This window comes from Cydia fagiglandana, chromosome 18 (assembly GCF_963556715.1).
Source record: "Cydia fagiglandana chromosome 18, ilCydFagi1.1, whole genome shotgun sequence".
In the NCBI taxonomy this organism is placed as follows: domain Eukaryota; kingdom Metazoa; phylum Arthropoda; class Insecta; order Lepidoptera; family Tortricidae; genus Cydia; species Cydia fagiglandana.
This window is the reverse complement of record NC_085949.1, coordinates 5,134,635-5,149,907: the sequence shown is the minus strand read 5'-3', so window position 1 is coordinate 5,149,907 and position 15,273 is coordinate 5,134,635. Positions and strand designations below refer to the sequence as shown.

The 15,273-nt window shown below is 40.6% G+C and overlaps 1 protein-coding gene across 4 annotated transcripts in view; it reads right to left on the bottom strand.

The window, feature by feature from the left end:
- The window catches only part of LOC134673241 (serine/threonine-protein phosphatase 2A 56 kDa regulatory subunit delta isoform), a 126,739-nt gene that overhangs the window by 27,733 nt on the left and 83,733 nt on the right, over positions 1–15,273 (bottom strand). For 3 of the 4 annotated variants that reach the window (XM_063531203.1, XM_063531202.1, XM_063531201.1), the window contains 3 exons: positions 8,533–8,732; positions 7,700–7,903; positions 1,380–1,510 (listed from right to left, as the gene is read on the bottom strand). In XM_063531203.1, the coding sequence (XP_063387273.1) occupies positions 1,380–1,510; positions 7,700–7,903; positions 8,533–8,732 (535 nt within the window). Of the gene's footprint in view, positions 1–1,379; positions 1,511–7,699; positions 7,904–8,203; positions 8,325–8,532; positions 8,733–15,273 lie in introns of those variants that run through there. The other variant, XM_063531204.1, reaches the window with a different exon arrangement.

Here is a 15,273-nt window from a genome sequence, read left to right as displayed (position 1 = left end):
TTATTATATTCTGTTTTTAGTATTTGTTGTTATAGCGGCAACAGAAATACATCATCTGTGAAAATTTCAACTGTCTAGCTATCACGGTTCGTGAGATACAGCCTGGTGACAGACGGACGGACGGACAGCGAAGTCTTAGTAATAGGGTCCCGTTTTACCCTTTGGGTACGGAACCCTAAAAAGTAATCGAAAAGTTCCCCCCAACGTGACATTGACGATTTTTAGAAGCAATTTACATATTTTTACCTTTTGCGCTTAATTTGTTACAAATCATTAAAGTGCATTTTAGATCTAATGTTAGAGATTTTTTTCTATCGAATGAAAGTCAATAACTCAGGATTCGAATCGATTCAAAGTCCCTCAAGATTGCTAATTAAATTAATGACAGCCGTATTGTGATCCAATAAAATACTTAAAAAAAAAAATCCGCACCTTAACCCTTAACCTAAGGCTTACCGCGAATCACGTTCGACGTGTTGCCTCCCTGTCACACTTACGTACGAATATACAAATGCGACAGGGAGGCAACACGTCGAACGTGGTTCGCAGTAAGCCCTCTTATGTCAAAGCACGAAAGTTGATATTGAACTGTAGCCGCACCAATATAATAACTATCCCCCGTATTCATAAACATTTACTAAAGTTGACAAGCCGATAATAATCGTTTGTCCCTTTCCATCATACTAATACGTCGGAAAGGGATAAACGATTATTATCGGCTTGCCAACTTTTTTTTTTATCTACGTATTTAGAAGGAGCCTTTATCTATGGGACTCCGTTGGGCCTCTACATTACATTGTCAACTTTAGTAAACGTTTATGAATAAGGGAGTATGTATTTAACTTAGGCTAGGATAATTTGTAAGCGCAATTACAGTAAACCGCAATAGTGGTAAACCGCTTTATAGATAAAACAACGTTGTATAACAAAGGGTTATAGCTAATAGGCCAATTAGCTTCGGCATGTCAGCATACACATCATGCATGTGCATTTCTGTTCAGAACGCTAAAAACTAAATAAAATTAAAAAGTGGAAAAATACTGTCTTGAGGGCGACTTGAACTCACGGTCTCGGGTTCAAGTCTAACCCAAGACAGTAATTTTTCCACTTTTAAATTTACTCTAAGCTTAATAGTATCGTTCGCAGAAGTTTATGCTTGTTAAAAGTGAAAATAAATAAAATTTGGCGCTTTTTACAAGCTTTTATTTACTCGTAGTTTCACCTGTCCCGTTGTCAGTCTGTAATCAAATCTTGGAAGTTAAATTTGACCATATTTTGCGTGATTTTGGGAGTGGTTCTATAGTAAAAGTTGCAGCCTGTATATAAAAAATCACTTCGCAAAATATGGCTAAGGGTTGGAAAAACGTGCATAAACTTACCTATAAAATACATTGTTGATCTGTTTCCGTATGTAGGCGCGCAGCACTAAGAACTTTCCATATATCCTGTGCAGCGTTGTCTTGAGGAAGTCTCTCTCGCGGGGGTCCTCGGAATCGAACAGGTCTAGCAACTGCAACAAAACGTGTAGCTTAGTATAGTGTGTAGCTTCCAAATAGAGCTCGACGGCTAATCCTATTGTCTATTGTTAAGTAAAACCGCTCGTGCCACGTGCCACGACCACCTGCATAAAAAATACGTAATTCGGTTACTGAGTGCCGGCGAGTCGAACGCTACAGAACCAGTCTAAAATGTGTCATCGACATGCGTAACAAAGGCGCGATATCGGAGAGCGCGCCTACACTGGTTTTTTGAGCGTTGGACTAGCCCGCGCTCAGAAGTAAGCTCAGGTGCCAAATAGAATAATGAAGACCCTTTTTGCAGGTAAGTAGCACGTGCGGTTTTACTTAACAATAGACAATAGGATTAGCCGTCGAGCTCTATTTGAAAGCTACAGACTATAACGGAAGTGAACCTTATTGGTACGAGATAAGGTTAGTATTGGTAGGACGAGTTTTGGAGTCTAAATTTGAACAACTTGACTCGTTTTTAAGGGGCCCACAGATTACCAGTTTGCCGGACGTTATAAGCCTGTCAGTTGATCGCAAAATGTGACGGTTCCGAACAACTGACAAGCATATATCGTCCGGCGAACTGGTAATCTCTGGGACCCTTTAAGCCAGCGGTCGGCAACCTTTTAGCAGCCAAGGGCCATATAGTAGTTAACGAAGATGACGCGGGCCGCACTTTGGTAATATTTGTGACTTTAGCAGACATTGTCGTTCGTCAGTATTACATACAAAATAGCCAGGGAGGCTCGCGGGCCGCGGGTTGCCGACCGCTGCTTTAAGCGACTCTGCGCTTAAAAAACTTCCGAGTCTTTAAGTCCCGAGTCGATTCCTTTATTGACATTTTGAGCACAACTTAAAAGGACTCGAGCTTCATATAAAGACTTCGTCGCCATTTATGTAGGTTTTATCCGAATAAACACTAAGGAAAATAGGCCTTACCCACGAATTTCGAGAGGTAATGCGTTTTAGAAAACTTTTGTAAATAATTTGAGAGTTCTCTTTCAAGGACTCATGTGTTCACAAAAGACATGTCTCGATAAGAACACAAGTTTCGACTTAATGACTAGAGTTTGAAAAAGTTAATAGAGTCTTAAAGCAGAGGACTCAAAAGGCTCGAGTCTTAACCAACACTAGATAAGGTCTTTATATAATCAGTGAAGAGTTACGCTGTTAGAGTTCAGTAACTATGTTCACTGACAATCGTAATGCTTTTTGCATAGACATAAGCACTGATGGTCAGTTAACAGCGCGAACAACAGAACGTAAAACAAGATTCAATACAGATTTGTGACGTGTGGCGAAGGGGAGACAATAAAGCGCCTTTTGTGCGGTTGTCACGGCACAGAGAAATAATGAATCAGTATCGCCGTTATGGCTCCTCTACACGATGGCCCAGCGCCGGCCACTCCAAGGGACGCAGCCATGCGGTAGAATGAGATAGCAATATTACTTTCTCCCTCTAACGCAGCGGCCCGCGAGCCTCCCTGGCTATTTTGTATGTAATATTGACAAATAATAATGTCGAATAAAGTCATCAATATTAACAAAGTGCGGCCCGCGCGTCCACTTCGTTAACTGCTATGTGGCCCTTGGCTGCTAAAAGGTTGCCGACCGCTGCAGTCTAACGCATAAATGCGTCCTTTGAAGTAGCCGGCGTTGGCCCATCGTGTAGAGGAGCCCTTATACGCGCCACCAGCATGTGCATCCGAGGCACACGTCACCGCTTTAAGTCCACTGCCAGGTGGCTTGGGTTCGACGACGGTGCCGCCCTTTCACACGTCGATGGGAACCCCGCGAATGGGTCAGCGGTTTTCAACGATAATTTTTTCAATATATATTTGCCTATGTATTATCTATTAAGAGACTTAAGTAGTAAATGAATTACTTTTACGAGAAACCAAACGAATACAAAGCACCATTGGGCGACGTTGTCCGATACTAATCGAAAAGGCATAAATCGTTCGATCATGTAGGTACGGTCAAGGGCAGTAAGCCACGGGGCTCTAAAATATTAGTGCACACGTCTAAGCTATCGATTTACAGAAGTTTTCACCTTTAAGTTCTTGGTTAAGGCCAATCGAATGCTTCAATGACATTTCCATTGTCAAGGTAAAGTTTAGAAAACACATTTACATATTTATACAGGTTGGCAAAATAAGTACATTCCCGTCGCCAGGGAGGTTTTGCGATTATACTGAGCAACTTTTACTATAACTAGGACCAACCCTGAAACCGCGAAAAAAAAATTACCCTCGCATAGTACCTAAATGGATCTGCGAAAATGTCAAATAAATTTTTCACTATTTCGGGGTTGGTCTCATAGTTAAAGTTTGCTCAGTATAATCCCAATACCTTCCTGGCAACGAGAATGCACTTATTTTTTGGCCAGCCTGTAAAAAATATATACATATTGGACATTTATGAATTTTATGATAAACTAACTTCACTAACCTTATAAAACAAAGTCCCCCGCCGCGTCTGTCTGTTTGTGTGTTTGTTTGTTCGCGATAAACTCAAAAACTACTGAACAGATTTTCATACGGTTTTCACAAATCAATAGAGTGATTCTTGAGGAAGGTTTAGGTGTATAATTTGTCAACTTGTGCGAAGCCGGGGCGGGTCGATAAAAATAGATATAATAAATAAATAATAATACATATTATAGGACATTTTTACACAAATTGACTAAGCCCCACGGTAAGCTCAAGAAGGCTTGTGTTGTGGGTACTCAGACAACGATATACATAATATATAAATACTTAAATACATAGAAAACAACCATGACTCAGGAACAAATATCTGTATCATAATACAAATAAATGCCCTTACCAGAATTCGAACCCGGGACCATCAGCTTCATAGGCAGGGTCACTACCCACTAGGCCAGACCGGTCGTCAATATAACAAAGTTTTGCCCATTAATCAGTCAACATAATTTGATGTTATCGAATGATATCCGTCGGGAAGCGAACTGCAGATCCGGAAATTAGGGGAAGGCAGGAATATGGGCCATTTCATGAAATACATATTTAAGGTTAACTTATTCCTTGCCAAAGTTTCCTTTTGAGTCTGGTGAAAACAACAGCCTAAGTCAGCGGTTCTCAAACTTTTTTGGTGACGGAACCCTTTCGGCAAGCGAAATATTTGAGGAAACCCCAAATAAAAAATTTTCGTTCATCACTGTGGACCAGATATACCTATAGAATAGCTGGTTTTTTTCTTATTATTACAAGTATATTTTCGCGGAACCCCAACAGAGGCTTTGCGGAACCCTAGGGTTCCGCGGAACACACTTTGAGAATGGCTGGCCTAAGTGACTATGTCAGTAACGAGTTTCGAGAATATTAAGTAAGGTGCAGGGAGGCAATTTCGACTGCGAGAAATTTCAAGTAATCGAAATATCTTCCATGTTTTACATTATTGACTGTGCCATATATGTCCAGATCGCGAAATAGTACATTATTGTCGAGGCTCGGAAGTAGCTACTTGCAGGCTGAGGATTCGTTTTAAACGGACGACCTTGGGAGAATTGAATCCGAATCTAACCGCTTTGCTTGCCTAGAGAACTTGGCTTCAGTGGACGAAATCAACGACGGGCTAGTGGAAACTGTCCACACAGTAGGGTCTAAGTTTTTTAGACCCCGCCGTAAAGATAGACCTCAGAAATTGACCGAGCAAACCTTAAACCTCATGGCTGAACGACGCTCGCTACAGTTGCAGTCTCCCGATGACGCGGAGTCATATAGGCAGCTCAATAGACGTATATCTAAGTCCTTGCGACATGATCTGCATGCGTCTCTTTAATACTAACCGTATTAAAGAGACTATTGAGCGAAACCAAGGCTCCAAAGTGTTCGCAAAGGACAAGTCTATTGGGCAAAGCCAGCTGACAAAGTTGAAACGGGAAGATGGCAGCATAGCGTCGAGCAAAGCGGAGGTTTTAGGTGAGATCGAGAGGTTCTATGGACAGTTATACACTTCGATCGCAAAGCCCGTCGACAGCTTGGTAGGAGATCCAAGAGCCAAGCTGTCCCGACATTATACCGAAGATATCCCGGACATCAGTCTGTACGAGATTAGGATGGCCCTGAAGCAGCTTAAGAACAACAAGGCGCCGGGCAAAGACGCAATCACTTCAGAGCTTCTGAGAGCGGGTGGAACACCGGTACTTAAAGTCCTCCAGAAGCTCTTTAATTCCGTCTTGTCCGAGGGCATAACGCCTGAAACATGGAATAGAGGCGAGGTGGTGCTGTTCTTCAAAAAAGGTGATAACAACCTATTGAAGAACTACAGACCCATCACGCTTCTGAGCCATGTCTATAAGCTGTTTTCAAGGGTCATCACGAACCGTCTCGAACACAGACTTGATGACTTCCAGCCTCCCGAACAAGCCGGTTTCCGAAAAGGCTATAGTACCATAGACCACATCCATACGCTGCGGCAAGTTATACAGAAGACCGAAGAGTATAACTTGCCATTATGCTTAGCGTTTGTGGACTATGAGAAAGCCTTCGATTCGGTGGAAACATGGGCGGTGCTTGAGTCTCTTCAGCGATGCCATATTGACTATCGGTACATCGAAGTGTTGAAGTGTTTGTATAGTAACGCCACCATGTCGGTCCGAGTACAGGAGCAGAGCACGAGGGCGATTCCATTGCGAAGAGGCGTAAGGCAGGGAGACGTTATCTCTCCGAAACTGTTTACTGCCGTAATGGAAGACGCCTTCAAGCTCCTGGAATGGGAAGGACTTGGCATCAACATCAACGGCGAATACATCACTCACCTTCGGTTTGCCGACGATATCGTAGTCATGGCAAAGTCGATGGAGGAACTCAGCATAATGCTCGATGACCTCAACCGAGTTTCACAACGGGTGGGCTTGAAAATGAACATGGACAAGACGAAACTTATGTCAAATGCCAATGTTGTGCCCATCCCAGTCTCTGTTGGGAACTCGGTACTCGAAGTTGTTGACTCGTACATCTACCTAGGACAAGTAGTCCAATTAGGTAGGTCCAACTTCGAGAAAGAGGTCAACCGCCGAATCCAACTCGGTTGGGCAGCGTTCGGGAAACTACGTAATGTCTTTTCGTCCGACATACCTCAGTGCCTCAAGACGAAAGTCTTTAATCAATGTGTGTTACCAGTGATGACTTACGGCTCCGAAACGTGGTCTTTCACTATCGGCCTCATCTCAAAACTCAGAGTCGCTCAACGAGCTATGGAGAGGGCTATGCTCGGAGTTTCTCTACGTGATCGAATCAGAAATGAGGAGATCCGTAGACGAACTAAAGTCACCGACATAGCCCACCGGATTAGCAAGCTGAAGTGGCAATGGGCAGGCCACATTGCACGCAGAGAAGATGGCCGATGGGGTCGAAAAGTGCTCGAGTGGAGACCACGGACTAGCAAGCGCAGCGTAGGACGTCCACCCACAAGATGGACAGACGATCTTGTTAAGGTCGCCGGAAGACGCTGGATGCGGGTCGCTTCCAACCGGCATGTATGGAGGTCCAAGGGGGAGGCCTATGTTCAGCAGTGGACGTCTTATGGCTGAGATGATGATGATGATGATGAATAGAGACGGTCAGTCATTGATTGAGTCACTAATCGTAGGTATGTCAAAAATAATTATTGATTAAAACTAATTGATCGATTGATTTTATCGAATCGATTGATTTAAATGGATTTCTTCATAAAATTGCAGCGTTTATGGGGTGTAAGCCGTCGTTGGTGTAGTAAGGAAAATGATGGTTTTTTCATGAGCTGCGATTGTAGAGGGCAATGATAGCCCACCTCCTCTCCTCTGACTTGATAAAGTAATATACTCAGTGGATATAACAGCAGGAAGTCAGGCTATTAAAACAACATTACGAATAATTGTCCAAATAAGGTGCGATCAGGCATCTTCGATAGCATGCATTGACTAGTCTTCTATGGAGTCGGTTATTGCTTTTTTAGAAGCATGAAGCTTTCCAAGAAAACCTTAAACCATGCAGTCTAACCGACAGCACAAACTACTGTTCAATAGGCTTCTTGGCCACATTGGGATGAAAGTCTCGAGACTCCAACAGCATGAGAATAACTCGTAGACTAGCTGAAGATGTGGCCAGGCTGCCAAGCCCGTAGACTTTTTCTAGAGGGGGGTTCGACAAGCAAGATCTTAAACTAGAATCTTAAGCCAGTCTTACCGATAGCACAAACTTCTGGTCAATGTACTTCTTGGCTACATTGGGTTGAAAGTCCGGAGACTCCAACAGTCTCAGAAACAACTCGTAGACTAGCTGAAGATGTGGCCAGGCAGCCTCGAGTGTGGGTTCGTCCTCTTCAGGGTCGAACTCTGCGCCGTTGGGGTTGGACGACGGCGGCAGTGTCCGGAAGAGGTTTATGGCAAACTGTGGAAGACAAAAGTCGATTTACAATTAGATAAAATAATAAAACCCTAAAAACGGGCCAAGTGACTATCGGATGAGTCGGAAGTGTACTGATGGATGGTCTCTTTTAGTTTTATTTTTACAATGGTTTTTGTAACAGCAGTAGGGAAAACCATATCTTGAGAGAAGGTCAGCCATCACAAGGATGCACAATGGGGGTTTTAGTAATAGGTTTTCGTTTGTTACCGGATATCCACTTTGAATGAGCGAAGTCGAACAAGTAGCACTGCCGTAGTTCTAAAATTGACTTGTCTCACTCACCATATTGACCGCCTCGGGGTATATCGCCTCTGTGACGACTCCCCTCTGCGACGTGACATACTCCACCATCTCCAGCAGAGCGGCGCGCTTCACCTCCTTCCACTTCAAGTCGAGGGGTTCATCAGCGTCGAACAAGCTCACTGCGCCAGGACAGGTAACTCACCATATTGACCGCCTCGGGGTATATTGCTGCTGTGACGACTCCCCTCTGCGACGTGACATACTCCACCATCTCCAGCAGCGCGGCGCGCTTCACCTCCTTCCACTTCAAGTCTGAGAGGGGTTCATCAGCGTCAAACAAGCTCTCTGTGCCAGGACAGGTAACTCACCATATTCACCGCCTCGGGGTATATCGCCTCAGTGACGACTCCCCTCTGCGACGTGACATACTCCACCATCTCCAGCAGAGCGGCGCGCTTCACCTCCTTCCACTTCAAGTCTGAGAGGGGTTCATCAGCGAAGTCGAACAGCAAGCAGCACTGTCGTAGCTTCTGTACGAAGAGCTGCTCGCGTTCGGCGGCCGGCGCATCTGTAAGAGAGGACATTTGTGAGAAATCGATAAGGCTTTTGAGAATTTCATGTACATTCAAAAGTGCATGGATAGATGTCGACTGTAATGCCTTAATATTACGGTTGAAACATGTCCATGCACTTTTTGAACGCGAGTGTACATTATCTGGGATATCGTATTACGGGCCATGTAACATTGTATTACAAATATTAAGCCGAACATTGGAACATAATCAAGTACCTAATCTTAAAATACATCTTTTTTTTTATTGATATTGATCATCAGACACACCTGAAAGCTATGACAGCTGTGAGAAAGTGATCATGCTTATTAGAATTCCAGATACATTTATAAATATAAATATATAAATCGTATACGAGTATTGTATTGCATATCGAGAGTAAACGAAAATATTTATTCAAACAACGGACTATATTACGTAATCTGAAAATAAATCGCATGGTCGCTAACTTCTTTATTACCACAATCGCAATTGCGTTTATATTACGGTAGGTTAGGTTTTGCCGCAGTGAAACTAGTAAAAACCGGATTCCTTCAGTTATTTTACAATCATGGAATACCGAAGATTGTTCCGCCTTCATATGATTATACTCGTTAGTAATGGCGCAATCCAATGTTAGATGAAAAGCGAGGAGGTTCGCAAACGTTAATGAAAATGGAATACATTTCGGGCCTCATCAATCTTAGTTTATAAGAATCAAAAAATATGTATTGATGTGCTTTTATAACTATTCACCATATAGAACCCTTGTCTTGACTGATTGAATCTATGTTGACACTTCAAACGGCTCTAGTCAAATTTCACCCCGTAATATATCACTTATCAGAAGTAAATCAAGAAAGTAAACAGATTAAAATAAATATACATGAGTAGGTACATGATTCTAATCAACTGTGACGTAACAAATATGTGAGTAGGGTTCGAGAGTTCAATCTTCATCCTATTACCCGCGGGATTAAAGTATAAGTACAACTCCGTAGGCAACGCATAGCACAACTGTTCGATAGAGAAAATACATATTGCCCATATTGGATTCTAATCTAACATTTACAATATGTAATCTGCATATACGAGACAATTGTAAATCTTTTTCCTACTATTTATACTATGGTTCAAACATAATTTGAAAAGTTGACAATAATCGTACATAAAAGCACTTGAAGAACGAATAAGGACTGTATCGTTTGTTATGAATACAACTTTACTTAGCCGTTTTTTCTGGTATTATATTTTTATTAAAAAATTACACATATAGTTTAATTAGTGCTTTAATAATAAGTAACATTTCGTCCTGGGAGATCACGTAAAGCATATGGTTTGGACAATATTTACCCAATCCTCCCGAATAACTACAACGATTTTGGACAAATACTACAAGAAAATTTACGGTTTGCGAACAAGACGAGATATTACACAAAAAAAATCGTACTATGTAAACAGCAATTACATATGATTCGTAAAGCGAAACATCTGGGCATAGTCTAATCATTTCTTTTAGTTGGAAAAAAAGTTTTGGATCTGTGCTTGGTGGCCTTTTAGAGAATATGGCATGTTACTTACGACAACCCCGACTTTGGTATACAATATAACCATCATGGAGCGTTTCTATCGACCTGTTCTAGCCATGGTTCAACGCCATGAATGTCCGTTAGGCTTTGGATTTCGGTAGATTCTTTTAGCTGTTTCCCTCATTTCGCTGGCGTCAGAAATTGACGGGAATCCAAAATGTTGCATAAAAAGTCGTTTTCATGTAAAGATAAAAATTCACCACATTTATTCTGTGGATGTTCAATTGAGCAATCATGAAAAGGACACTTAGATGGCATATTTTGGCAGCATATTAACCTTTTGTTTCTTTAAATCGGACCAAGGAATCGGTGAAATAGTCTCAAATTAAGCTCGATAGGCTTGTCCGAATTACATTTGCTAGACGGTATTAAAATCATCATAAAGTCCCTAAAATAAAATAAATGTAAAACCTTCTTATATCAGATATGGCTTAAAATACCCCCAGATTATACCTTAAGAACATAGTAATACAAAATAATACACACGTCAACAGTTAGACCAGGTTTTATCTGTATTTAAAATAAACGATACAGTCCTTATGAATCATATATTTATCATATTATATGATCCTATCAAAAATAGACCAGTACATACCTTTAAGCATACATTTACAGTACCGGTCAAAAGTTTAAGTTCACTCTGCGAAATAAGGTTATCATATGTAATTATGCTCAAATATAGAATATGTTTTGAATTTCAAACGTTTAATTGTTTCCACGACTACCAAATAACAATAAAAATACCTCTTGGAGGAATCGTATTATGTTATTCGGAAAATTTAATCCATTTAATATTTTTGTTCCGTATTTCCTATGAGATTTCGTGAAGTTAGAAATCATTTAAAATGGGTCGCAAAGCCGATTTTAGTGTCGAAACTCGTGCTGTTATTGTAACTCTGTCAAATGAGGGCTACACGACGCGGAAAATCGCTGAAAAAATGAAGGTTTCTCAAACCGCTGTCGTGAGTACTTTGAAACGAAAACAAAAAACCGGTCTTAATTGCAGTCGATCTCGATCAGGTAGGCCAAAAGTCACGTCTAAAAGCGAAGACCAATTTATTTGCGTGCAGAGCAAACGCCAACGTACTCTAACTGCTCCAGAAATTTGCGAAGAACTCAACGCCACCCGAGAACAGCGAGTATCGGTTTCGACAGTGCAACGGCGTCTGCGAAACTATGGTCTAAAAGGTCGTATTGCTGCCAAAAAACCCTTGTTACGTAGTCAGAATAAAGTTAAGAGGTTGAAATGGGCCCAGAAACACAAAAACTGGACGTCTGAACAGTGATCTAAAGTTTTATTTTCTGACGAATCGAAGTTTGAAATTTTTGGAGGGAGACGTCGTCAATATGTTCGACGACAAGTAGGCGAACGAATGATAAAGCAATGCGTGATGCCAACAGTGAAGCACGGTGGAGGATCAGTTATGGTCTGGGGATGCTTTGCGGGTGATAAAGTTGGTGATCTCGTGAGAGTCAATGGCATAATGGATAAGAAAATGTATCATAACATTTTGCAACGTCACGCTTTTCCATCTGGAAAACGGATTGTAGGCAGAGGTTTTGTTTTCCAACAAGACAACGATCCCAAGCATACGTCGAAGTTGTGCAAAAACTACATTTCATCCAAAGAGAACCAAAAAGAATTAAAATATATGGATTGGCCTCCTCAATCGCCCGACCTCAATCCGATTGAGTTGTTATGGGATGAATTGGACAGGAGTGTGAGAAAAATGCGGCCAACTAATAAAGAACAGCTTTGGGAATACCTATACATTTGTTGGAATAAAATTTCGACATCAACACTGCAAAAACTAATTACGCGAATGCCGAAAGTGTGTATGGCAGCATTGAAAGCAAAAGGCGGATATTTTGAAGAGTCTAAAGTTGGCAAAAACTGATCTTTTTTATTTAATTGTGGTTTTAAATTAGAGAATTACCTTTAATTTATTATGTAATAAAAGATTATTAAATACTTTTATTAGTACATTGTGTTATAGCTTCATTTAACCGAATTTACAGAGTGAACTTAAACTTTTGACCGGTACTGTACATTCATTTTAGGTAAAAATATCTGCTAAATTGGATGAAAATCTAAGGTTATGCGCTAAAAATGTCAGACACATTTTTATATTTTCCAAGTTAGAAGGTATAATAAAATAAACAGCTCGGTACACAACTCGTCCGGTCGATGGAAGGAAAATTCCAGCAGCCTGGGGCTGCCATGGAAACCGGACAATAGCTCTCGGAGCGCAGCTCTGGCTATGTAACTAGAATTTTATACTTATATTTACCTGTATAAATGTACTCAGATAACTGTGGAAGAGCGGGGCTTAACTATGTAACATTTATTAAACATACTGGGAAGTCACAACTCCCAACAATGAGAGTTTTATGTTGTCTGTTTTTTAGGGTTCCGTACCCAAAGGGTAAAACGGGACCCTATTACTAAGACTTCGCTGTCCGTCCGTCCGTCCGTCCGTCTGTCACCAGGCTGTATCTCACGAACCGTGATAGTTAGACAGTTGAAATTTTCACAGATGATGTATTTCTGTTGCCGCTATAACAACAAATACTAAAAACAGAATAAAATAAAGATTTAAATGGGGCTCCCATACAACAAACGTGATTTTTGACCAAAGTTAAACAACGTCGGGAGTGGTCAATACTTGGATGGGTGACCGTATTTTTTTGCTTTTTTTTTTTTAATTATGGTAGGTACGGAACCCTTCGTGCGCGAGTCCGACTCGCACTTGCCCGGTTTTTTTATTTAAAGTACTACGCATACATTTTCTATGCAGTGACACGTATACATATTTGTATAAATATAAGATTTTTTTTTATTAGCCTGTAGGAGTGTCCCACTGCTGGGCAAAGGCCTCCCCTCTTTCCCGCCATTTGGTCCTATCCGATGCACACTCCCGCCACTCTTTACAAAATGTGTCAGAATAGTTTTCGATAAACAAAGGAATCAATCAAGACCTAGGTAAACTGTGCACAAAAAGGTTGAATTTACCCAATCTAAGCCAAAGTTGCCTTTGATTGGGTAAACAACTTGAATAAACAAGCCAATGCGACATTGCTCGAATACTAATATTCGGTTACAATGAGGTCGTATCGTACTAGCATCAGGTCGATATTCACATCGTCGATAGGTACAGTTAGGGTTTGCAATCCGGATTCGAAATGTATGAAATTATCCGGATCCGGATCCGCGGATCTTACCATACATTTCGGATCCGTCGTGCAAACCCTAGGTACAGTCGGCTCCAGAGAGGTGACCCCCCCCCCCCTGCATACAATCACTTCAGTCTATGCAGGGGGAGGGGGTCACCTCTCTCTGCAGCTGACTGTACATAAACATTGATTGTAAACTGGTGCCGTGCGTTGTGTGACTTGTGTGCGAGTATAGGTTAGACTAGTAAATATTCAAAACTAACAACCTACATAAAACCCTGATCCTTGGGTGCCTTTTATTAATATTTTTATATTTTAGCTTTAATAGCCTTTGTACGAATCTATCAACTGTTGAATCAATGACTTCTAAACGTAAAATTAAACTTTCTTGCCCGCTGTCATATGTATGCATTTTAGGCATATTCTTATTGAATGCCTTCTAGTTTTAAGATTTTTAAAGCCTTAAGGCCCAAAATGCTTTAAATCTATTTTTGTGAGTATATCTGCGGTATATGATTATACGTATTAGGGGTGACCACTGGCTACGTGGGTCTGCTTTCCATTTTCATATCAATAACCAATAAGTGGGCTTTGAGTTTTACTTCATTGTAAAACAAAAATATACCTCTATATGCAAGGACGATTGCTTTGAAAGTTGCTAATTTAAGTAACTCTTTCTGAAACCCTAAAACCCCATATTTCATAAGTGGATAAACCTTTCCTCAAAAAAATTCTTTACTTATCTCCAGTGTGTTTATTCTATCAGGTGATCATTTTTAGTGTTCCGTACAAAACTTTGTTTACGGAACACTTATGGGATCACTTCGGTCTTGCAAATCAGTTAAATACGTTTTTCTCAGAGACCGTTTGACATAGATACCTAAAATTTGGAACAGTTATAGCAATTAACACCACTCATATTGTGAATAAGTCAAAACTGCTTATTTCTTATTAAAGGGGGAAATTTAGGGGGTTGAGAGGGGTAGGCTGAAACTTTTTTCATTTGTAAGAATCGTGTGGGGTACCATTAGAAAGCTTGCAAAAAATTGAGTCGATGGACTGATTTTGACTTCATTTTAGACTGCAATAGTTTCGTCAAAAAATGCATTTAAAGTTGCAAGTTTTCATACAAAAATTTTCACCTCTGTCCTGGCGATTTTCGCGAAAACTATAGCTAACAGGCAGCTGACCAGTCAATACCCAACTTAAAGAAGCATGGAGACGGCGGGAAAATTATCAGCTTAACTTTATCTTTATTAGTTTTTCAACTGCAGCTTGACCTTTGGTTGCTTAGGGCTAGCTAACTGATGCTTACACTGGTCAATTCATATTAGGCGAGAAACATCCTTAGTTAAAACTTTGGCATTGAAATTTATGACTTATGTCTTTGACATAAAGTTTAATTCTGCTTGCTTATTTTTGTGGGATATTTAATTTTATCTTAATAGCCTACTATAAGTATGAGAGAGATCTACAAAATACGACCTTATTATATTGCAAATAAGTTTCAATTTCGAACGGGCTTTCCAAGCAATGGACTAGCATCTCAAATCTCTGAAAAATTCAAATTAAGAATTCCGTTCTTGACTGTCGTTTTTTTTTCCACAATAGGACACATAGAGTTAGTAAGGCGTATAGAGATAATAAAGTCATTTAATATTTATGAACAGCTTTGGCCTCATGTATAGATTTTATTGAGAGTATCTGATTCGTCGAAACAATATACACAATATTCCTTTTCATTAAGTACCATTACATTTCTGTATTAATTGTATAATTATAATATCTATTAATT